A 26001-nucleotide genomic window follows, 5' to 3' on the forward strand; every position below is an offset into this window, starting at 1 on the left:
AGTACTACAAAGGCTGCCTGTATTGCAAGTTGGATGCAACAGGGATGAGCCCCTTATAAAAGCGTATTCACACACTGGAGTAGTGAGTAGTGGATGAGCCCCTTCGATTGCTGGATTCCTGCCTTTTAGATTCCTAAAGCTTTCCCTTACTGTACAGAGATGCTATCCCTACAGCTCCTGTCTGTAAAATGGCCGCTGAGCTCCGTGCATAGATTTTTATTGCAGGCTTGAGCCCGCCCCTATGCTGCCTACCGATTGGCTGGGAGAGCCGTTTGCAAGGCATTATGGGGTAGCCTGATGTCAGGTGATCTTGTGAAATCCTCCATTTTACATCTAACATGTGGCAGGCGCCAAAATATAGCCGGGTTCGGTCAAAACGGGTTAGGCCGAACCCGGTGAAGTTCGGATTCGCTGCGAATCAAACTTTTCACGATGTTCGGACCGAAACCGGGTTCGGTTGTCCCGGTTCGCTCATCTCTAGTCCTGAACCACTACTCTAAGACTCTTAGATCTGCAGTTGCCCCCAGCGGTTCTTCTGAGATATTTGAGGTTAAGGAGATCCTGGACACCTAAAAAGTAAGAGGAAGAACCTTTGATTTAGTAGATTGGAGGGGGTTTGGTCCAGAAGAGAGGTCCTGGGAGCCAGAAGAGAATCTCAACTCTCCTACCCTCATTAAGAAGTTTCTCTCTCGTTCTGGTCCCAAGAGGAGGGGGCGTAAGAGGGGGGATACTGTAACGTCTGTGGTCGCTGACCACGAACTCCTTCCATCCGGTCGACGCCCTTCTCTCCAGAGATGTCTGCACTTGCGGCTGTCCTTTTCCACAGTGACCACCAGGGTGCACTCACGAGCTCAGTCAGCCTTGGAGCGCACACTGGTGTGAGATTCAGCTGATTGCTTCCAGAGCACCCTGGACTATAAGAAGAGCTCTGCCCATTCCTGTCTTGCTTGAACCTTGTTGTCATTATCCTAGTCTGTCTATGCAAATGGTCTCCTAGTGTTTTCCAGTTCCCAGTGTACCCCGTTCCTGCTACCTGTAACCTGTATCCCGTGCTATCCTGGTCAAGTGCCGTGTTGAGCTGAAGTCGTGCTGTTCTGTGTTCCACGGCCGTCCTGCTACACCACGCCTGGCGCCTGCCTGCTGTCTAGTACCAGCCAAGCCTGTCTTGCTACTGTCTGAGTTACCACAAGTACACTATACGAACTATTGACTGTGACCTGTGTCCTGTTGGCCAGCTGCCATACCATCTAGGCGGTGCGGCCCAGTGGGTCCACGTACCCTTCGTGACACCTACCTTATACAATTAGTACTTACAATTCCCACGCTTTACAGTATATACCTTATAGAACTCTACATGTTCCTGCTAACACCAACAGAACTCTCATATTTGAAGTAATGTACAATTGTATGACATCTTTTGTTTATGTGTACAGTATATTTTTACTGTCTTTCTTTCAATACCTGATGGCTTGAGCCTAGTAGGGGATAGAATGTAGAAGATCATTCTTTTAATATGATTTTAATTGTTGCCTAGCTTGCCTCCCAAGCAATCATGTCACAATACCAGTGTTGGATTCATTGGAATATTTCTTAAGGCTTTTCCCCATCTCAGACATTTATGGCATATACATAGGATAGTACATAAATGTCTGATAGATTCAAGTCCTAGTTTTGGGACCCACCACACCTATGTGGAAACGGGGGTCCACTGACCCCCGTCTCACCTGGTGAGGTGGCCGGAGGCGGCCACATCCAAGTGGAGAATAAATGGAGATGGGGCATGCAGCTTTTTCCATTTTGTTGTATGGGAGTTACGGAAACAGCCGAGCAGCGCTTGCACCCGCTCTCTACTAGTCCTCGTCTGGAATCTACGGCCATCAGCTGCCTCACCAGAAGGGACTGGGGTCAGGGGACCACCGTTCTCCACATAGGTGCAGGTTCTAGAGCTGGAACCTACACCTGTCACACTTTTATTGCATATATCGTGGATATGCCATAAATTTGTGAGATGGGTATAACCCTTTAAAGCGATCCTCCTGTTTTAGCTAAAAATTTTGCATTTTCTGAGGAATGCAGAGTTTACTTACCTGGTACCCTCCGTTTAGCTTGTTGTACCGCCAATCGGAGGCAAGGAGAACTGTCTCGGACTACTGAAATAAAGTGTGTATCAGGTAGTCTGAGAAGCACTGCGGCCACATTGAATGACAGAAAATGGGGCCCAAGAATTGATGTATTGATCGGCACAACAAGCTAAAAAGAGGGGTAAGTCAATTCTGCATGCAACAGCAAACTTTACATTTTTATCTAAACCGGAGGGTCGCTTTAAGGTCTGATGGAAATAAGCAGAAAAGTGTTGACAAAATGCTATTGCGGTTTAACCCCTTCCCGACATATGCCGTATGGGTACGCCATGGAAAGCCATGACTTCCCGTAAATTGCCGTATACATACGCCAAATGTTTGGCACCGGCTCAGAAGCTGAGCCGGTGCCATAATCGCCGGATCTCAGCGGTATCTTACACCTGACATCCGGCTGTAATGGCGGGGACCGAAATTAGCTTCGATCCCCGCCATTAACCCCTTAAGTGCAGCGCTCAAACGCGATCGATGCACTTAAGGTATTTGCAGCACATCGGAACCCCAGCAATGAAATTGCTGGGGTTCCGGTGGCTGCAATGGCAACCGGAGGCCTAATACTGGCGTCGCGGTCTGCCTAGCACGGAAGCCGGTCAGGACCCGCCCGGCGGCGGAGCCTTATCGGCTCCCGTAGCCGCCGGCAAGATGGCGCCGGCTTAGGAGCTGATCCGATGGAAGTCAGCTGTATGTTACAGCTGACATCCACCTGTAAGGGCAGGAACCGGAGCTAGCTCCGATCCCTGCCATTAACCCCTTTGATGCAGCAATCGAAAGCGGTTGCTAGCAGATTGCAAGCCCTGACGGGCAATCAGGACTGGCGACTGCTGCTATGGCAACAGGAGACACAATGGCCTCCTGCTCTGCCATTACAGAAGCCGATTAGGCCCCGCCGGGAGGTGAAGCCTAATCGGCTTGCTGTCAGTGAACAACTGACAGATCTAATACATTGCACTACGTAGGTAGTGCAATGTATTAGAAAAAAAACATCAGACAGCTGGACCTTCAAGTCCCCTAGTGGGACTTGAAAAAAAGTGTAAAAAAAAGTATAAAATAAGTGTAAAAAAAGTGAAAAAAATAAGTTTGAAAACAATAAAAGTTTCAAGTAATAAAATAAAACACAATCGCCCTTTTTCTATTATCAAGTCCTTTATTATTGAAAAAAAATAATAAACCATACGTATTTGGTATTGCCGCAACTGTAATGAGCTGAGGTATCAAAATATTATATTATTTATTGCACGCGGTGAACAGCGTAAAAAAAACGTAAAAAAACGATACCAGAGTTTCTGTTTTTTGGTCACTTTGCCCTACAAATATTGGAATAAAAAGTGATCAAAAAGTCGCACGTATCCAAAAATGGTACCAAGAAAAACTATAGCTCGTCTCGCAAAAAACAAGCCCTCATACAGCTTCGTCGACAAAAAAGTTAAAAAGTTATGGTTCTCACAACTTGGCAACAGAAAAAATACATTCTTTATACAAAAGTAATTTTATTGTGCAAAAAGTTGTAAAACATAAAAAAGTGCTATAAATTAGGTATCGCCGGAATCTTACTGACCCGCAGGATAAAGTTAACATGTAATTTATGACGCATGGTGAAAGCTGTATAAAAAAAAAACTATACCAGAATTGCGGTTTTTTGTTTACCTGGCCTCCCAAAAAATAGGATAAAAAGTGATCAAAAAGTCGCATGAACCCCAAAATGCTACCAATAATAACTACAGCTCGTCCCGCAACAAAACAGCCCTCATACCACTACGTCTATGAAAAAATAAAATTAGTTATGGCTCCAATAGATCAGGAAATAGAAAATATTCAGTTGTGCTGGCCCGAGGGGAAAAAATTTTCTGTTTCAATAGGCGATTTATCAAGGACCTAAAATTAGGGAACCAGGAAAGGGAAGGGCCCAAACATATCTGCTGGAAGCGACGGTTCCCGTATTATACAAGGACAACACTTCCCAGCAAAATTCACCAAACTGCAAAGGTGCGGAGTGTGGACCAAAAGGGGCATAAGAAAGGACGCCATATATCCGTGCGACACTGGCCTGTGCAGAAAGGATTGCTTCACAGCATAACACACATCTATGGATCATTTTTTTACCCCATTATTATACCACCTGACTATGCCCCTGATGTACTATGCCCGGCTTACATGTACCCCGACATTATAAATGGAAACACCAGCAATACTCAAACAAATCTACTACCAAGCAAAATTTGATCTCCAAAAGCCAAATGGCGCTCCCTCCGCTCTGAACCCTATAGTGTGCCCAAACAGCAGTTTCCTTCCACATATATGGCATCGTCATACCCTGGAGAACCCTTTTAATAATTTTTGGGGTGTGTGTCTTCAGTGGCATAAGATGGGCATGACATATTTGCCACTGAAATGGCATATCTAGGGAAAAATATTAATTTTTAATTTGCACCATCCGCAGCGCATTCATTTATGGAAAAGACCTGTGGGGTGAAAATGCTCACTACACCCCTTAATAAATGCCTTGAGGGGTGCAGTTTCCAAAATGGGGTCACTTCTCAGTGGTTTCTTTTTTTATTTCACATCTGAGCCCTGCAATTGTGAACCAATACTTTGTAAATCACCAAATTAGGCCTCAATTTTACATGGTGCTCTTTCACTCCTGAGCCCTGTCGAATGTCCAGGCAAAAGATTAGGGCCACATGTAAGGTGGTTCTAAAACTGGGAAACACAGCATAATAATTGGTGAGCTGTCTTGTTATGGTGGCACAAGCTGGGCACCACATATTGGCATATCTATGGAAAAAAATCCCATTTTCACTCTGCAACATCGAGTGCACTTAATTTCTACAAAACACCTGCAGGGTTAACATGCTTACTAGACCACTAGGTAAATGCATTGAGGGGTGTAGTTTCCAAAATGGGGTCACTTGTGGGGGGGTCTCCACTGTTTTGGTCCCACAGGTGCCCAGAAACCAATCCAGCAAAATCTGCACTCCAAATGGCGCTTCTTCGCTTCTGAGCCCTGCCGTGTGCCCAAACAGCAGTTTATGACCACATGTGGGATATTGCCGTACTCGGGAGAAATTGCTTTACAAATGTTGGGTTCTTTTTTTCCTTTATTTGTTGAGAAAATGAACAATTTTGCGCTAAAGCTATGCCTTATTGAAGAAAAAGGTTGTTTTTATTTTCACTGCCCAATTCTAATAAATTATATGAAACATCTATGAGGTTAAAATGCTTACTACACCCCTAGATTAATTCCTCAAGGGGTGTAGTTTCCTAAATGGAGTCACTTTTTGGTCGTTTTCATTGTTTTGTCCCCTCAGGGGCTCTGCAAAGGTGACATGGCCTCCGCAAATCATTCCTGCTAAATGTGATCTCCAAAAGCCAAATAGCGCTCTTTCCCTTCTAAGCCCTGCCGTGTGTCCAAACACCTGTTTATTACCACATGTGGAGTATTGTTTTACTCGAGAGAAATTGCTTTACAAATTTTGCGGTCCTTTTTCTCCTCCAGTCCTTGTGAAAATGAGGAAAAATTAGCTAAACCTACATTTTCTTTGAAAAAAATGTAGATTATTATTTTTAGGGCCTATTTCCAATAATTTCGGCAAAAAACCTGTGGGGTCAAAACGCTCACTATACCCCTAGATAATTTACTCAATGGGTGTAGTTTCCAAAATTGGGTCACTTGTGGGGGGTTTCCACTGTTTTGTCCCCTCAGGGGCTTTGTAAATTTGACATGTCCTCCGCAAACCATTCCTGCTTTATGTGAACTCCAAAAGCCAAATGGTGCTCCATCCCTTCTAAGCCCTACCGTGTGTCCAAACAGCCATTTATTACCACATGTGGGGTATTGTTTTACTCAGGAGAAATTGCTTTACAAATTTTGTGGTGTTTTTTCTCCTTTAGTCCTTGTGGAAATGAGAAAAATAATCTCTAAACCTACATTTTCTTTGAAAAAATTTAGATTTTAATTTTCATGGCCTACTTCCAATAATTTCTGTAAAAAACCTGTGCGGTCAAAATGCTCACCCCTAGATAATTTCCTTGAGGTGTGTAGTTTCCCAAATGGGGTCACTTTTGGGGGATTTCCACTGTTTTGGCACCGCAAGAGCCCTTCAAACCTGTCATGATGCCTAAAATATATTGTAATAAAAATAAGGCCCCAAAATCTACTAGGTGCTCCTTTGCTTCTGAGGCCGGTGCTTCAGTCCAGTAGCAAGCTATGGCCACATGTGGGATATTTCCTAAAACTGCAGAACCTGGGCAATAAATATTGAGTTGCATTTCTCAGGTAAAACTTTCTGTTTTATAAAGAATTGGATTAAAACTTAATTTCTGCAAAAAAATATGAAATTTCTAAATTTCACCTCTACTTTGATTTAATTGCCGTGAAAAGTCTAAAGAGTTAAGAAATTTTCTAAATGCCGTTTTGAATACTTTGAGGGGTGAAGTTTTTAAAATGGGGGGACTTTTTGGGGGGTTTCTAATAGATAAGGCCCTCAAAGCCACTTCACAACTGAACTGGCCCCTGTAAAAATAGCCTTTTGAAATTTTCTTGAAAATGTGAGAAATTGCTGCTAAAGTTCTAAGCCTTGTAACGTCCTAGAAAAATAAAAGTATGTTCAAAAAGCTATGCCAATCTAAAGTAGACATATGGGGGATGCTAGTTAGCAACAATTTTGTGTGTTATACCTGCCTGTCTTACAAGCAGATACATTTAAGTTGAGTAAAATGCAAATTTTTGCAATTTTTCACTAAATTTGGGTGTTTTTCACAATTAAATACTGAACACATCAAGCAAATTTTGCCAGTATCATAAAGTACAATGTGTCCCGAGAAAACAATCTCAGAATCGCTTGGATAGGTAAAAGCATTCCGACGTTATTACCACATAAAGTGAAACATGTCAGATTTGAAAAATGAGGCTCTGTCAGGAAGGTCAAAAGTGGATAAAGAGGGAAGGGGTTAATCATGAACATTCCAGTCGTTTAATAATAAACATCCAATATTTGAAGGTGATATACATACATTTTAAATAAGTTGTGAAAGGGTTAGTGCATGTTTAGTAAATAAAGTGTAATAGATTGCAATCATCAAAACAACTTACTAATATATATTATGTGCCTAATCTACAGTCTCTTTACCTTGGGCTGCTTCAGAGAATGTGAGCAATGATTATATCTTGTTTATTCATTTATTTAGTTATTTATTTATTTCTGGTTGCTAAAATAGTGCCCACATATTCCGCAGCTCTGTACAGAGTTTGTCATCACTCACATCCAGGGACGATTCTAGCGTTTCTGCTGCTTGAGGTGAAAATTTTAATGGCGACCCCATATCTTGATTGACATACCCTGGCTGTTCTACATCACTTGTAGCCTCTTCTAACTCTTGCGGATGCGCCGTTGCCTTGTACTCTCCTGTCATGCGCGGTGCAGCGATGAAGCTGGGCAAAGTACACCTCGCTGCGTGGTGCTTGCCCATGGAGTACAAGGCAATGGTGTATCTCTGAAAGTTGGAGGAGAGTGGTTGTAATGACAGGGATAGGGAAACAGACAAGTGAGCCCTAATCTACCCGCCACTCAGTCCCTGCCTACTTGCAATGACCCGCCCTAGGCGACAGGGTACAACTGGGCGACGGTCCCTGCACTCAGTAAGTGCACGACAGACAACCAGACAAGGAAACACAGAACAAAGGGAAACGGGGCAGTTGCCCACGGCAACACCGTGAGCAACAAGAGTAGTAAACGAGCCGAGTCAAACCAGGAGAGTACGAGGTGCCAAACGCAGAGCAGGAGAGTAGTGAACAAGCCGAGTCAAACCAGGAGTGTACGAGGTACCAGACGCAGAGCAGAAGAGTAGTCAGTAAGCCTGGGTCAATACGAAGTAGGGACAAGTAGTTCAAGAAGCTGCAGCAGGGCCAGGAAACCAACAGAGAAGAATCACAAGCAAGGAGGAACAGGAAAGGCAGGTATAAATAGACAGAGGGCGGGAGCTAGCTCCGTCTGGCCAGGCTGTGATAGGCTCTCCCACTCCTAAGCCTGCCATCCTGAGTGGTGGAAGATGGAGTCAGTCTCACAGACATAGAAGCAGGTGCAGACTAATTACCTATGGGCGTGGATACAGAAGCTGTGCCTGGCAGATCCTTAACAGTGGTAGTGATGTATAACAGCCAGGGGATGTCAATCAGGTATGGAGAGTTGGGTTTGGAGACAGGACTATGTGACTCTTCAGAACAGCGGCACCGCCCCATGACCATTTAATGAGTAATTAGCATATAGCGTGGGCTGTTTTAAAAGTTGATTTTATGGATTTTGCTGCATCTGAAAAAATCATACAGGGGAATGTTTGGAAATATTGTCAGGTTATGTATTAACGCATTGTGGCAGTTCAAGGGGCTCAAACTACGTGACAGGTTCTAATTAAATGAACAATGACTTGCAACAATTCCTTCTGCCCTGCAATTTTGTTATTATGAATATATCCTATATAATTACAGCACAAGAACCAAGCACATTACAAAAATTCAGTACCAGAACCAAGCTCAGTACATAAATATAGCACCAGAACCAAGCTCACTACATATATACAGCTCCAGAACCAAGCTCAGTACATAAATACAGCACCAGTACCAAGCTCAGTACATATATACAGCACCAGTACCAAGAAGGTCAGTACATAAATACAGCACCAGAACAAAACTCAGTACATATATATAGCACCAGTACCAAGGTAAATACATATATACAGTACCAGAACCAAGCTCAGTACATAAATACAGCACCAGCACAAATACAGCTCAGTACAGAGGTCATTTGCAAATTTAGTGCAAACCGAGCCGTATAGGTTTGTATGGCATAAAACTACAGCTTCCAGCATGGCCCGAACAATGGTAAGGATATGCTGGGTGTTGCTGTTTCATAAATAAATATGATAGCACCATACACTGCACCTCTAAATGTAATAGTGCCATACACTGTGTCCCTGATTATAATAGCACCATAGACTGTGTTCCTGATTAAAATAGCACCATAGACTGTGTCCCACACACACACACAGTGCCCCCTGTAGATAGTGCCCCCATAGAGCACCCTGTAGATCGTGCACATCATAGAGCCCCCTGTAGACAGTGCCCCACATAGAGCCCCTTGTAGATAGTGCCCCATCTAGAGCACTATGTAGACAGTGCCCCACATAGAGCCCCTTGTAGACCGTGCCCCACATAGAGCCCCCTGTAGACCGTGTCCCACATAGAGCCCCCTGTAGACAGAGCCCCACATAGGGCCCCCTGTAGACAGTGCCCCATACATAGTGCCCCCATAGAGCCTCCTGTAAATACTGCTCCTCATACAGCCCCCTGTAGATAGTACCCCCTGTAAATAGTGCACCCTGGAGATAGTGCTCTACGTAGATTCCCCTGTAGTGGGCCCCATAGATCCCCCTGTAGATAGTGGCCCCCATAGATCCCCCTGTAGATAGTGGCCCCCATAGATCCCCTTGTAGATAGTGCCCCACATAGTCCCCGTAGATAGTTCCCCACATATAGCCCCCTATAGATAGAGCTACCCTGTAGATGGAGCCACAGTCACTTACACTTCAATGATGTCATTGTGCCGCTTGCATCATTGAAAGGCGCTGAATGGCAGTACAAGGAGCTAATGCTCTTTGCCCTTCCAGCGCTAGTTATCCATGTAATTGTCTCTGTATCCTATAGACACAGATACAATTATAGTGCAGGAGGGGGTGGCGGCGGTTGTTTTCAGTGGAGCCGCCACCCTCTCAGAGAGGCAGCAGGCCGCCGCCTAAGGCAAAACTCTCACCTTGCCTTATGGACGGTGTGGCCCTGCTCACATCATCCCCTATCTCCAAAGAGACAGACAATCTAATGTCGAAATCTTAGTATCAAGGTCTGTAGCAGATTCAGAGTCTAATAGCTGAAGTGATTAGGCAGGAAAGGGCTAACAGCAAGAGTAATCAAGTAATAGAGGTTTAGGACACAGATAAGCGCAACAAGTTGTAGCGTGAGGCAGAGACATGTTCAGAAACCAGTTCAAGTTCGATGCACAAATAAGCAGCAACAGTTTGTAGAGAGGCAGCAAGGAACTAGACTACAGGCAGGAAGCTCAATCTGGAGAGGAGGAAGTGCAAGGGTCAGACTTTTATAATAAACCAAAAGGGTGAAACCAATCAGATAATCCAGGCAAGATATCCAGAGAGGCAAAAATTAAGAGATCCTTAACAACAGATTCTACATGGATCTGTACAGACACTCAGACACACTTGTGCACTAGGTGCAATATCAAAGGAAGCATCCCAGGATCCCATTGCTGAAAGACAACAGTCCTAACCACTGAACCACCAAATATCACTGAATATATCGATTCCTGCCATTGGCTAGGGGAAAGGCTCTATTTTACTGGTCTTCTAACTTCCGTGTGTGTGTATATCTTGTTCTGCAAATTTTGGAGATCACTGAATACACAACCTTCAGTACTTCATGAATTATACACATTTTTAACTTAACATGACTGAAGATTTTTATGTGGATACATTACAACTCCATTCAAATAAAATGGTGATAAGCTGTAATACCAAACACAGCCCATGGACAAGTGTGGTGCTGTTTTTAGAAAAAAGCAGACTCTTTTGTCTAATCCCGAAAAACTCCTTTAAGCAAACTAGAAACACGTAAAGAACTAGTTATATTGTTTTTTAGTTCTTTTTTGAAACTCTTATTGTACATTCTTCAATATAAAAAATGTTCTTGTTGTAGAAATATATAAAAAGTAGTAATTCATTCTTCGATAAGACGTAGCACCGTGTTTACTTGCCAGTGTTATCAGGTATTTCTTCTTATGTCTTACAGGAACTACCAGATCTCAAAGACAAATTGAGTTTGGATTCAAGAGCAGCTGAAACAGACACATTTCTTTGGCATGCGCTTGTGATTTGGGAGCACATTCAAAATCATAGTATAAATTTACATGATATTAGCAAGCATCTTTTCCTCCTAAAGGAACATCTACATCAAGAAAACCGGTTTGTATCAAATAGACTTTATTTCATTGCCTGCATAACATTACCGAAAATTTGCATAGTAATTTGATTTTGCAATGTAAAAAATATGGGCTTTATATTGTAAACCTTTCTTCACTTTACTACACTCCTTGTCTGTTATTATAATTTTAGCTGAAGTCCAGTGGCATAACTACCGCCGTAGCAGTAATAGCGGCTGCTATGGAGCCTGTGGTCCCAGGAGGGTCTGGGCTGTCCGGCATCACTTTCAATTGTATCTGCGTCCTCAGGAGGCCGATACAATTAAATACAATGGTGGAGCACGGAACCATCAACTTCCTTCTCCACCTTCCACTCACTGACCTCTGATATTGGCGTAGACTGGTATGATGCACTATGCCGAGGGCAGAGGGTGGAGGAGGCCTGAAGAATGAGCTATTTTAAAAGGCATTTTTTCTGTATCGGGAGGCACTAAGAAGGCATAATAATGTGATGGGGCATTAAGGAGAAAACACTGCTCTGTGGAACTAAGGGGGCATCACTACTCTTTGACAGACACTGTAGGCATCATTACTGTGAGGGAGGCACTAAAGGGGCATCACTACTGTGAGGAAGGCATTAATGGTTCATCACTACTTTGTGGGGGCACTAAGGGGCATCCCTACTGTGTGGGGCCATTAAGGGGGCTTTACTACTGTTTAAGGGGCACTAATGGGGTATCACTACTGTGTGGGGAGCACTGAGGGGGCATCACTACTGTGATGGGGGCACTAAGGGAGCATCAATATTATGAGGGAGGCACTAAGAGTGCATCATTTCTATCTGGGAGCACTGTGAGGGCAACCGTACTATGTGGGGGCACTAAGGGGGCATTCTTACTGTGTGTGGGTCACTAATGGGGAATAATTACTGTGAGGGGCACTAAGAGGACATCATTAGTATGAGGGGTACTATAGGGAAATTATTACTGTGAGGGATACACTAAGGGGGCATCATTTCTATATGGGGACACTAAGGGGGGTATCGTAATATATGGGGGGGCACTAAAAGTCATCCTTACTGTTTGTGAGGAACTTAAAGTGCATAATTACTGTGAGGGGGCATCCTTTCCGTGTGAGGAGTGGGGCCCTATATGTGTGGCACTATCATTTATGGTGGCACTATCCGTGTGGCACTATTTTTGCAGCAGTAGGACACTGTTTAATCTAGCAGCAGAATGGCAAGTTTCTAAACATAAGTATTTGCTGAAAGAGGAATGAACTAAAGACATCTGGGGAGCAAATTCAGCAGGGACGAATCATGGCCAGGAGGAGTCCTCATGGGGGCATGAAGAAAAAAGGGAAAGTGAATGAATGCAATCAGAGAAAATGCCACCTATGAATACTGTATTCATTACACGGTTTTCTCAGCAAAATAATACTCTCTAGAGCTTCAGTGTAGTACTGATATGTGACTACTGTATTATTGGTTGTGTTGGTATTTGTGGTAGATATTTGTGGTCATAGTCTGGTGGTATTATTTGGTATTATTTGGCTCTTGCATAGTGGTATTATTTGATAAGTGCATTACAGTTTACCTCTCAATAATACAATCCTATATATGTACTAAATTAGTGTTTATGATGAAGCAATTTCTTTGGGGGGCGGGATTGATGCATTTACTGATCCAGGCTCCTGGCACCACTATGTAATTTTTACATGGAGCTGGTAAATATTCTTGCTTGAGGGAGGCCATTCAAAAGTTTGCTATGGGGCCCAGCTTTTTCTAGTTAAGCCCCTGCTGAGGTCTTTTTGTAAATTAGGACCTGTTCACATTTGCGTTGGAGGTTCCGTTAGGGGCCTCCATCACACATCTGGATGGAAATACCTGAAACAATAGCGCAGCATGCTGCGCTATTGTTTCCAGTAAAACCATGGACAACCTGACAGGACCCAATAAAGTCTATGAGTCATGTCAGGCACGGATAGTGTCCCTCATACAACGGAACTAGCACAACCGGTATTCTCGTTGTTCTGCTCCTCTGACAGAGCAGAACACTGAACACACCAACGCAAGTGTGAACCCAGCCTTAAAGAGTTTAGCTCTTTTGCTTCATAATATGGAATTGAAAGTACATGGGTAATAAATGCTGAGTTTATTGTAGCTAGTGAAAGTAATATAATTTAGCATTTTGCCCTTAAGGTATGGGTGGTGACAAGTGGTGATAATGGTGCGACAGAGAACAGCACCATTACCATACAGTAAGGGAACCCCATGGATTGCCCAGCTTTCTCTTCTATGGCTTGTGGATAAGGGGTCTGCTGTAGGATACTCGTTTCTATTACATTTATATGCCTTAACAGACAGACAACTACTTTAATGGAAGAATCTGAAAAGTATTTTGCCAGCAAAAAGCCATCCTACACGATGTACTGGTTACATGTTTGGTAATGAAATGGTTAAATATAAGCAGTGTTACTAACGTAGGAGGAGATTAGATTTCCATGCGACAATTTAGAGTTAACACCAGTATCCGAAAGTTTGGAATCACTAAGATTTTTCTCTCCGGAACCTACCAATCGGTGCCACACCAGCAGATGGAGCACCGCAAACAAGTCAGGGCTCGCAATCCCTGACAACAGTGAAGGCCCAGAACTGCTCAAGAGGATAAGTACATCAGAGTCTATATTTTCAGAAAGATGCCTTTCACATCCAGAGGTAATGACTATAATAAATCGATAAGTTGTTTGGATCACAAAGGAGAACATATGTGAGACGTTGAGATAATGGAATAATGCGGGATGGGGGCTTGATGCGTTCTGTTTCATTACAATGAAAATGTAATGGCATGAGGCTGCTTTGGTGCTGATGGGAGATTTATACAGATAGCAAGGAATATTGTGCCAAGGCTAGCCCACTGTTCATACTATCTTATTCAACAATCCGATCAATAATGCTATGCTATACAAAACAAACCAGGAACTTGAGTACTTTAAGTACTGTCCTTGATAGACTGCTAGGCACAATCATCAAATCTTCACTCATTTGACCTCTTGTGGGATGAACTTCGCCACAAAGTCAAAATCCGGTTCTGTTCACACCATGTTTTTGTATTCTGTTGAAAGGTACTGGTTTTTTTTGGTGTTTTTTTTTTCAAGATTACAAGGTTCTGCAGTTTTAGGAAATATCCCACATGTGGCCCTAGCGTGCTACTGGACTGAAGCACCAGCCTCAGAAACAATGGAGCACCTAGTGGATTTTGGGGCCTTATTTTTATTAGAATATATTTTAGGCACCATGTCAGGTTTGAAGGGCTCTTGCGGTGCCAAAACAGTGGAAATCCCCCAAAAGTGACCCCATTTGGGAATCTACACACCTCAAGGAAATTATCTAGGGGTGTAGTGAGCATTTTGACCACACAGGTTTTTTACAGAAATTATTGGAAGTAGGCCATGAAAATTTAAATCTGCATTTTTTTCCAAAGAATATGTAGCTTTAGCGATTTTTTTTCTCATTTCCACAAGGACTAAAGGAGAAAAAGCACCACAAAATTTGTAAAGCAATTTCTCCCGAGTAAAACAATACCCCACATGTGGTCATAAACGGCTGTTTGGACACAGGGCAAGGCTTAGAAGGGAAAGAGCACTATTTGGCTTTTGGGGTACAAATTTAGCAGGAATGGTTTGCGGAGGCCATGTCACATTTGCAAAGCCCCTGAGGGGACAAAACAGTGGAAACCCCGCACAAGTGACCCAATTTTGGAAACTACACCTATTGAGGAAATTATCTAGGGGTATAGTGAGCATTTTGACCCCACAGTTTTTTTGCAGAAATTATTGGAAGTAGGCCCTGAAAATGAAAATCAAATTTTTTTAAAAGAAAATGTAGGCTTAGCTAATTTTTCTCATTTCCACAAGGACTGAAGGAGAAAAAGCTCTGCAAAATTTGTAACGCAATTTGTACCGAGTAAAACAATACCCCACATCTGGTCATAAACGGCTGTTTGGAAACACGGCAAGGCTTAGAAGGGAAAAAGCGTTATTTGGCTTTTTGAGATCACATTTAGCAGGAATGGTTTGCGGAGGCCATGTCACATTTGCAAATCATCTGAGGGGACAAAACAATGATAACGCCCAAAAAGTGACTCCATTTAGGAACTACACGCCTTGAGGAATTCATCTAGGGGTGTAGTGAGCATTTTGACCCCACATGTGTACATAGCTTTATTAGATTTGGGCAGTGAAAATAAAAACAATCCTTTTTCTTCAATAAGACGCAGCTTTAGCTCAACATTTTTCACTTTCTCAACAAATAAAGGAAAAAAAGAACCCCAACATTTGTAAAGCAATTTCTCCAGAGTACGGCAATACCCTATATGTGGTCATAAACCGCTGTTTGGGCACACAGCAGAGCTCAGAAGGGAAGGAGCACCATTTCGCTTTTGGAGTACAGATTTTGCTGGATTGGTTTCTGGGCGTCACTGGGACCAAAACAGTGGAAACCCCCCAGATTTGACCCCATTTTGGAAACTACACTCCTCAATGCATTCACCTAGTGGTGAAGTGAGTATGTTAACCCAGCAGGTGGTTTGTAGAAATTAGTGTGCATTCGATATTGCAGAGTGAAAATTTGATTTTTTCCATAGATATGCCAATATGTGGTGCCCAGCTTGTGCCACCATAACTAGACAACTCTCTAATTATTATGCTGTGTTGCCCGGTTTTAGAAACACCCTACATGTGACCCTAAACTTTTGCTTGGACATTTGACAGTGCTCAGGAGTGAAAGAGTACCATGTAAAATTGAGGCCTAATTTGGCGATTTACAAAGTATTGGTTCACAATTGCAGGGCTTAGATGTGAAATAATAAAAGAAACCCCTGAGAAGTTAACCCATTTTAGAAACTGCACCCCTCAAGCCATTTATTAAGGGGTGTATCGAGCATTTTCACCCCACATTTATTTTCCATAAATGAATGCGCTGCGGATGGTGCAAATTAAAAGTTTATATTTTTCCCTAGATATGCCATTTCAGAGGCAAATATGTCGTGCCCAGCTTGTGCCACTGGAGACACACACCCAAAACATTGTTAAAAGGGTTCTCCCGGTTATGCCGATGTAATATGTGTGAAAGTAAACTGCTGTTTGGGCACGCTGCAGGGTTCAGAGGGGAGGGAGCGCCATTTGGCTTTTGGAGGGCGGATTTTGCTTGGTAGCAGTTTTGTTTGAGTATTGCTGGTGTTTCCGTTTATAATGTGGGGGTACATGTGAGCTGGGCAGAGTACATCAGGGGCATAGTCAGGTGCTATAATAATGGGGTAAAAAAACAATAAAATAATCCATAGATGTAGCTCCGGTTCCTGCCGTTACAGGTGGATGTCAGCTGTAACATACAGCTGACATCCACCGCTGATGAGCCGGCGCCATCTTGCCGGCGGCTACGGAAGCCGTTCATGCTCTGCCGCCCGGCGGGCCCTTAACGGCTTCCATGCTAGGCAGAACGGGAGGCCAGTATTAGGCCTCCGGTTGCCATTGCAGCCACCGGAACCCCGGAAATTTCATTGCTGGGGTTCCGATGAGCTTCAAACACCTTAAATGCAGCAATCGCGTTTGAGCACTGCAGTTAAGGGGTTAATGGCGGGGATCGAAGCTAATTTCGGTCCCCGCCATTACAGCCGGATGTCATCTGTAAGATACCGCTGACATCCGGCTATGATGGCGCCGGCTCAGCTTCTGAAGCATTTGGCGTATTGGCACTAGCTTTCCATGACGTATCCATACAGCGAATGTCGGGAAGGGGTTAATGAAAAGAGCAGTTTTATAAAAAATAATGAGTTACGACATTGGTACTGTAATTTCTGGTCAATGTAATTGTTTGATAAAAAAAAAACAAATGTATCAATCCCTTTTAAAACGTTCATATTAACTCAAACTTTTGCAGTACGTTTATATGGGCATATTTGATTTAGAGGCACATTGAGGGTATGTTCACACGCTTATCAAAAAACAGCTGAAAATAGCCCGTGTGAACATACCCTTAAAGTTATGCATATAAACTTGCATTTGTGGGTTGGTATCTTGACACATAAATGTTTACCCCATGACTATAATTATATAATCATTTAACCTGATTTTCTACCATGAACAAATCTATTCTAGCTGGGTGCCTTTATTATGTATATCTAATATGTTGAGGCCTACCTTAAGATTTACATTTCTTTTGCTCCCGTTTTCATTTTTGTTTGGCCATACTATAAACCTTCTACTATACATGTGGAATACAAAATCTAACCAATCAGTCCCATGAAGTAACTCATGTACTAGAAAACATAGCTACATTATATGAATTCATGTGGACAAACGCTACATTATAACCTAAAATATACCAATAGTACAGTTCAACGTCCAGCCCATAATTCTTCATGCTTAAGATATTTCAGTTACCTATGAATATTTTGTGCTTTTCCATTGTATGAATCAATTAATTCTTCCCAATTAACTTCAATTCTAAATTAAGTGGAAAATGTAATGTCAGCAAATTCTATACTTGTATAAGTACATATACCATGTTAAAGCGGCTCTGTCGCCAGTTTATAAGTGCCCCATCTCCTACCTAGTCTGATAGGCGCTGTAATGTAGATAACAACAGTTTTGTATTTTAAATGTTTATTTTTGACCGAGTTATGACGATTTTTCGTTTTATGCAAATTTGTTCTGAATGCCCAACTGGCTGGAGGCAATGTCTGGTCATTCTCCCGACACTCCGGTAAAGTTACTGTGGGAGTAAGTGACAGCACAGCGTGATCTTGCGAGATCACGCTGTGCTGTGAGTACAGCTGGACATGAATGAAAAGAAGTGTATGACGCTGATTGGTCAGCGTCATACACTTCTTTTTACAATGCCCACTTAAAAATGGGTAAATTGAAAAGAATAACTTAAAAGTTAGCATACGATTGAGAGTAACTCCTTGAATTTTGTTTCCCGTTTACATTTGTGTTCTTTCTGAGACTCACAGGGGCAGATGTTATTTAAAATACACCAGAATTCTGGTGCAAATGACATGCACCACATTTATCAACTGTTTTATTATTTATTAACTGCAATTATTTGCACCTTGCTCGACAAGGGGGTGTGGTCAAAATGAAAAGGTGCACTGATTGATTTAAAATGTGCCACGGTGCATCAAAATTTGGGCGCAAAAAACTGGCGTCAGCTAAGCCAACCAAGAAGTGGTATAAGGAAGAGAAAAGTATCTAACGTGTCTAGATAGATGCACCATGTGATAAATTTGCCATCTTCTGTCTGCCTTGTTTACTTTTGTTGCGACGTATTACAGCGCTGTCTTATTCACTTGAATGGGACAATGCTAAAATGCCTTGCATAACCTCTTCAAAAGTAACGAATAGGAATGAAACCTTTATGTAAACAATGAAGATGTTTAGCTTACTTTAACTTACTTTACTGAATTAACTTACGGTACTTTACTGACACAGTAAACTAAGACTGAAAAAAACTAAACTGAGAAATCAGATCCGTGAGAAACCTCATCTTTTTATTCCCTAAATTAAAGTTGCTTTAATGGAAGAGAGAGCTTGATGAAAACATGGAAACAGACAGATATAATACACGCTGAACTTCACTGGGCAGTTTCAGCATCTATATAATACCATATTTTGTATATGGCCGTGTGCTTGAGACCTTATATGAATATTAGTATACACAATTGAATTCTGTATATCTTTCATCGAAAATTTGAAGACAGTTGTTATATTAATGTGCCTTAAATCAGATCTGTCAACTGAATATTCTATGTAAGGGCAGCATACTAGAGGGACAGGTCCATTCACCTATTAGCCAAAACAGCCCGAAAAAATATTGTGTCGTTTGGCAAATAGAAGCCATCAAAGAACACAGGAACTCATGGTTATGAGTCCAGTGTATTCATGAGAGGGGCGTTACGCCCGCCTCTCCTGCCATTCTTACAGTAATTGAAGGCTTGCGGAGAGGGGCGCGAGGAGGCAGGGTGAGCGCTCTCCTCATGAATACACCAGACTCATAACTATGAGTACGGTATATTCTTTGATGTCTCCTTTTAGCCAAACCATATAATAGTTTTTGTGTCGTTTTGGCTAATAGGTGCACAGTCCTGTCCCTGTAATATGCTGCCCTTACATAGGGCAGAATATTCAGCTGACTGATCTGCTTTAAATCATCTATCCTCGGTCTCTTTATTTTTATACACTAATCTTCCATAATTTATCAAGTATGTAAGTAAAATAAAATTAAGTTTGACATTCATTTGGGAAATAAATACATAGGGTTTTACTGCTTAATGTGCCATCTGTGTTATGTAGCTAGAATGAATCCTGAATAATTTAAATAACTTCATTTTGAAAATTAAAATTGTGATTAATTAAACTGATGGAACAAGTGATCTGTCTCATCTAGAAGCAGCATGTAGGACATATTTCCTGAATGTAATGCATATGCTTAAATTCGCTTATCTATGGACCTACGATTTCTCTAAACCTTTTCTAATTTAAAGTAATCAGAACCTGAGGTGACATTTCCTATTCTGAAGGAGATAAAGACTTTTTATTTGCCGCTTTAATCATTTGATTTTGTTTTCACTATTGTTTTATTGCTTTTTACAGGTTGGATTTACTTCTTGCCTTATTCATCTTGGGAGATGCTGCAAAAACTGATATTTTCTGTTTAAGAGCATTGGTAGAAATTGGTTGTGACTTTGCATCTACTATGTTACCATTTCAAGGACAGGTAACTATCAATAGCCGTAACTGTAATAAAAGTCACTGTTTTTAGTTGGTGTCAGTTCAAAGGCTTTATTAAAGAGAACCTTTCACTTGCCCATACATGTGTAGCTGAGTGCAGCATTTCATAGGCAGGGCTTCACAAACACGGTCTCACTTTACATTTTTTTCCTAACTTCCTCCGTTATTTACATATCGATGCCATTATATTTGGCGCCCGATATGTAAATTAGCCGCTGAACTGTCAATGCGGTGTTTCTATCTAACTAAATAGTATAGTAGAAAAACCCAAGCACTCTATAGAAATGATGGACGTAGAAATAGATTTTCTCAAATCATTGGTTTTTATTCAAAGTAATTCAACTTTTTTTATGTTTCTTTTTTGTCTTTTTGTCAAGCGATTTTCAAAAGACGTTTTGGCCCATCCCAGGCCTTTGTCAGAATCGCTGTTTTTTAATACAGAAAAATAAATATAACATAAGTATAACATAAATAACATGATCACTTTTTCTATATCGACATAATATAATTAATTACAACATTATTATATATCAAGACATCATGCAAAAAAAATTACCATAATAGAGATTATTTGCATAATAAATATTTTCAATGACAAATGCAGAGAATATTTATAACGGATGTCGTCATGAATTATGACCATTGGTGGAGTTCAGAGAAGGAGAAACTCTAATCAATAGAAAAAAGGTAACATTACCATTACTATTAATATGTATGATTAAGAACTACAATACATATGTCCTAGGAATATACATAAATAAAAATGTGTAATCCACAAGGTAAGGTATATGGGCATAATTGTACAATACATGTAGATCTAGGTAATGTGTACAAAAAATGTGTGCGTACAGGTAAGTAGTATAATACATAGAGTGAGGAGGGGTATTGTGGAAACACCCCTCAAGACCATACCAGAAAATACCGTCAGTGAATGTAGTTAGGAAAGGAATAAGAGTAATCAGGGAATTAATTACCTGTAATTACTTATTACCTGTATAAGAGAAGGATGTCTATGCGCTGTTATGGCGTCTGCCAGACACTCTAAAGTGAATGTGTAGCTGGATACACACTGCTGTATCTGATATTGGGCAATTGATTGGGTTCATTAGCAACAGTAGGTTGGCCTAGTTGTCATGCACACAAATGTGTGTAATGACGTCATGTTTTGTTGCCGGAGCACTCTCTGCAGAACCACCAATCTGTGTGTGTTCTCGCGGGAGGGAACACAACGCAGGCCGCCCTGACACTGTCCGTAGCCGATTGGACAGTGTCAGAGCGAAGACATCACACCCCCTTGCCATTTAGTTAGATAGAAACGCCCCATTGACAGTCCAGGGGCTTATTTACATATCGGGCGCCAAATATAACGGCACCGATATGTAAATAATGGAGGAAGATAGGAAAAAAATGTAAAGTGAGACCGTGTTTGTGAAGCCCTGCCTATTACATGGTGCACGTAGCTGCACATGTATGGGCAGGTGAAAGGTTCTCTTTAAGGTTAATGTTGCTCAAGGCCTTGTGTCTGAACACATCCTAAAGCAAAACAAGGTAAAATGAATAGTAATTTCGGTCAACGCAGGTACTTGGTAAAGGATAACTATATTTCTCTATTTGCTTGTGAGATTGATGTTTGTATCAAAGGAATTTCTGTTTATGTATAGCTTTTAGATTTTATTTAGGTTATACATGGACACCATGAAATAAATGGATTTTAATACCTTCCATATAACCCGTAAGCCTCCTGCAGCTGTTGAAAATACATATACTCCCAAGAAGAATGTATGTAGGCTTCCCTGTGATTGTAGTCTCATATCTTTGTGAGAAGTAGGTGACAACAAATTGAGGTCCACTTTGTAGTAGGGCATTGTCCTGATGAGATCTCCGGGTTCATGTTGTGTGGTATAAAAATAACTGTATTAAGAAATGTTGTTGATTTAGTGGGGAACATGCTCAGTGGAGAACTAACAGAAATAACAGAGAAAATATGGACATGTAATTGAAGTGATTATATGTGATGCATTTAACATGGCAGGTTTTTATGGCTTGAAACACAATAGATGGTATGGATACTATATGACAGAGACAGATGCACTATGACAAGTTAGAATTGGAGCAGAAAGAAGAAACAATTGCATATAAACAGTGTTTGGCAAAGTGCATTTGAGGTGGATTATTAAATCGGATTTACTAATATGTGGTCATTTTAAATTTTTGCATGCAAATTCTCTTTAAATTGTTGGAAAGATTTACAAATATTACCAGAACCTATTTTGTCTCTAGAGGGAGGCCACTTGTAGTTCCAAAAGTTTGGAGAGGTGCAGGTTATTTTATTAAGTGGTATCTAATTCACAGATCATCAGAGACTGTGACAAAGCACAAATCATTGGCGTTGGCCATAGTTTTCCACAGAGCAGGACTCCTGCATGTTACATTCATATCTCTCTTTCATAGAAAGCTGATATACAATTTTGTGATGTGTGGTGTCCCATACTACAGGGAGGGGGGAGAGGGGAGATAACCACGTGTTCATGTATGGAACACACAAGCAGGAGATAAACACTGGGAGCATGGTAAAAAAAAGTTATGGCTCTCAGAATCTGGCGACACAACATAAAAATATATATATTTTTTTATTTAAAAAGTGTTTTTATCGTGCAATAATAGTAAAACATAAAAGTAACTTTATAAATTTTGTATTGCTGTAATTGTAATGACCGTAGAATAAAGTTAACAGGTCAGAATTGCTAAGTTATGGCTCTTGGAACGCAGTAATGAAAAAAAAAAAATCAAATGTTAAACAAAACCATTTATAATTTTAAATAGTGCAGGTAAAAATGTCAATGAGTTCATGGAAAACATGTAGCAATATAGATAGATAGATAGATAGATAGATAGATAGAGGGGGTTCTTAGTTCAAAATCTACTTACAAATAGGGCGGTTCTTAGATCAATATGTGCACTAAGAACCTCCCTATTTGTAAGTAGATTTAGCAGTAATGCATATTTATTTATATTTAGTGGCATTAGTGTTCACAGTGTGCTGTCGCCATTTCTTTTTCTGCTGTATATTTGCAGTCACAGGTATCACTTGCATAGAAGCTTATATTTTTGGTTAAGAAACCTTGTGTAAATCCTAGCTCACCCTTATACCAGTGCAACATCTCCACCAGATACTCAAAGACTATAGCACATAATAATAGGAAAAGTGCAGTATTGCTTAGTACCCTTTCAGAGATGGAAGTGTTTTGAGTGGCATCCATTTACCAAGACTTTGATCTTGGAAAGTTACATAGTTACATAATTACTAGGGATGAAAAATGACATATGTGCATCAATTCAAACCAAGAGATGGGGGAGGACATGGATGAAGGGTAAAGATTAGAACTTTGACCTAATCTGCCCTAAAAATAAAAATGTTACTCCCAAAAGTGGCAATCAAAGTGGATCAACATTCAAATTACAATTGTATCCATTTAAGCGCTGATATTGTTTTGTTCTAAAAAACTATCTAAGGGGCCGTTCACATATGTCCGCTGTTTGCTTCAGTTTACCTCCAGCGTGTTGCAGAACTGCCGGAGGAAAAATGATGCTAGAACGGTTCCCATAGCTTTCTACGGGATCTGTTCTGGCACGGAGGACATCAGTTGTGGCGCCGTACGGACCTCCCTGGGAGTCAGATCCAAAAACGTTACCTGCAGCGTTTCTGGGTCCGGCAGGAGGGTCCGGCGCCGTATCCTATCTTAGTATATTGTAGCCGTATGAACGCCGGGTGCAGCCGCTTGCACCCTCCGGCAGCACCTGGCGGGGAGATGGATGTGAGCGGAATCCCCGGTCATAGCATTGCCGGGGATTCCGCTCCAAGCGGAGCCCATGACTACCTCCCAACTGGCCCGGTATGTCCCGCTGTCAACAGTTGAACTAATACTGAAGCAGGGAATCATCAGGTCCCTGCTTCAGAATTAGTTCACAGCGGAGAAGCAGAGGGTGCTCCTCCACTCGCCGAGGATTCCCCGGGCACAACGCTACTTTAAGCGCTGATTGAGTGGAGTCCCCATTGCCGATGATCTGGCCGGGGATTCTGCTCCTAGAGGAAAACCACAGAGGTCACTGTCCATATATGGACATTGACATCAGGAACTCCTCCGCCAGAGTCGGCAACGGGGATTCCGCTCAAGGAGTAGCCACTGACGTCACTGTACAGTACGGCGCCGGACCTCCCTGGGAGATGGATCCAAAAACTTTACCTGCAGCGTTTCTGGGTCCAGCTACTAGGAAGGTCCGGCGCCGTATCCTATCTTAGTACATTGTAGCCGTATGAACGCCGGGTGCTGCCGCATGCACCTTCCGGCAGCACCTGGTAGGAAGGTGGATGTAAGCTGGGAGCAGAATCCCCGGTCATAGCATTGCCGGGGATTCCGCTCCAAGCAGAGCCCCTCACTACCTTCCAACTGTCCCAGATTCAGCAGGACAGTCCCGGATTCCGGGCAGTGTAGCCGCTGTCCCGAGCAGCCGGGGGGTATGTCCTGCTGTCAACAGTTGAACTAATACTGAAGCAGGGAACCATCAGGTCACACAATTAGTTCACAGCGGAGGAGCAGAAGGAGCTCCGCCACTCGCCGAGGATTCCTCGGCACAGCGCTGTGCTCGGGGAAGCCCTTGACATCACTGTCCATATATGTACAGTGACGTCAGTGGCTAATGATTGAGCGGAATCCCCGTTGCTGAAGATCTGGCGGGGGATTCTGCTTCTAGAGGAAAACCCCTGAGGTCACTGTCCATATATGACAAAGGAAAAGATTCCACAGCACTGGACCACAAAAGTGGTGCATGCCTCCACTGGACCTTGTCCACGGTCCTCAATATCCAACAGACAGAGATAGACAGCGAGGCAGCACTTCCAAAAATATCAGCTTTTACACGGGTGATTAAAAGCTCATATTTTTGGAAGTGCTGCCTCGCTGTCTATTTCTGACTGTCCATATATGGACATTGACGTCAAGGACTCCTCCTGGAGTGGCCAGAGTCGGCAACGGGGATTCCACTCAAAGAGTAGCCACTGATGTCACTGTACAGTGGTGTTAGGGAGTCCTCCTTGAGGGCATCCCCAGTCACAGCGTCGGCAATGCTGTGGCTGGGGATTCTGTTCAGTGAGTAACCCCTGATGCCAGTGGCATTATATACAGAGGGCACTGCGGCATTATCTACAGGGGATGTGTGGCACTATGTACAGGGGAAGGAGGGTAGCGCTATATACACTGGGGGTGGTGCTGTGTGGCACAATCTAAAGGGGGCGCTGTGTGGTGCCATCTACAGTGGGCACTGTGTGGCGCTATCTACAGAGGGCACTGCGGCATTATCTACAGAAGCATGTGTGTGGTGCCATCTACAGGGAACGCTGTGTGGTGCTATCTACAGGGGGCTGTGTGACATTATCTACAGGGGATACTGTGGCATTATATACAGAGGGCACTGCGGCATTGCCTACTGGGGCATGTGTGGCACTATATACAGGGGTGTATGCGGCACTATATACAGGGGGTGTGGCACTATCTAAAGAGGGCACTGCGGCATTATCTACAGGGGTTGTGTGTGTTTTTCTACTTAAACTGAGTGGCACTATCTACAGTGGGGGCTCTATCTACAGGGGGGTCTATATGCAGGGATGTGGGCCATTATATACAGGGGGGCCTATATGTGGGGATGTGGGCCACTATATACAGGGGGATCTATATGTGGGGATGTGAGCCACTATATACAGGGGGGTCTATATGTGAGGATGTGGGGCACTATCTTCAGGGGGGTCTATATGTGGAGATGTGGCGCACTACCTACAGGGGGGTCTATATGTGGGGATGTGGGGCGCTATATACAGGGGGAGCTATATGTGGCACTCTATATACAGGGGTGGACTCTTTGTAGAGAACTATCTATAGGGGAGCTATTTGTAGAGCACTATCTATAGGGGAGCTATTTGTAGAGCACTATCTATAGGGGAGATATTTGTAGGGCACTATCTATAGGGGTGGGCTATCTGTGGGACACTATATACAGGGGTGAGTTACCTGTGGGGCACTAGCTAAAGGGGGGCTATATGT

The 26001-nt window shown here is 42.5% G+C and overlaps 1 protein-coding gene across 1 annotated transcript in view; it reads left to right on the forward strand.

Annotated features, from left to right (window-relative positions):
- TMEM232 (transmembrane protein 232) overlaps positions 1–26001 on the forward strand; it is a 279633-nt gene that overhangs the window by 107660 nt on the left and 145972 nt on the right. The window contains exons 8-9 of the mRNA XM_075854831.1: positions 10987–11159; positions 19769–19892. Coding sequence (XP_075710946.1) covers positions 10987–11159; positions 19769–19892 — 297 coding nt within the window. The remainder of the gene's footprint in view (positions 1–10986; positions 11160–19768; positions 19893–26001) is intronic.

This window comes from Rhinoderma darwinii, chromosome 1, assembly GCF_050947455.1.
Source record: "Rhinoderma darwinii isolate aRhiDar2 chromosome 1, aRhiDar2.hap1, whole genome shotgun sequence".
Taxonomy (NCBI): domain Eukaryota; kingdom Metazoa; phylum Chordata; class Amphibia; order Anura; family Rhinodermatidae; genus Rhinoderma; species Rhinoderma darwinii.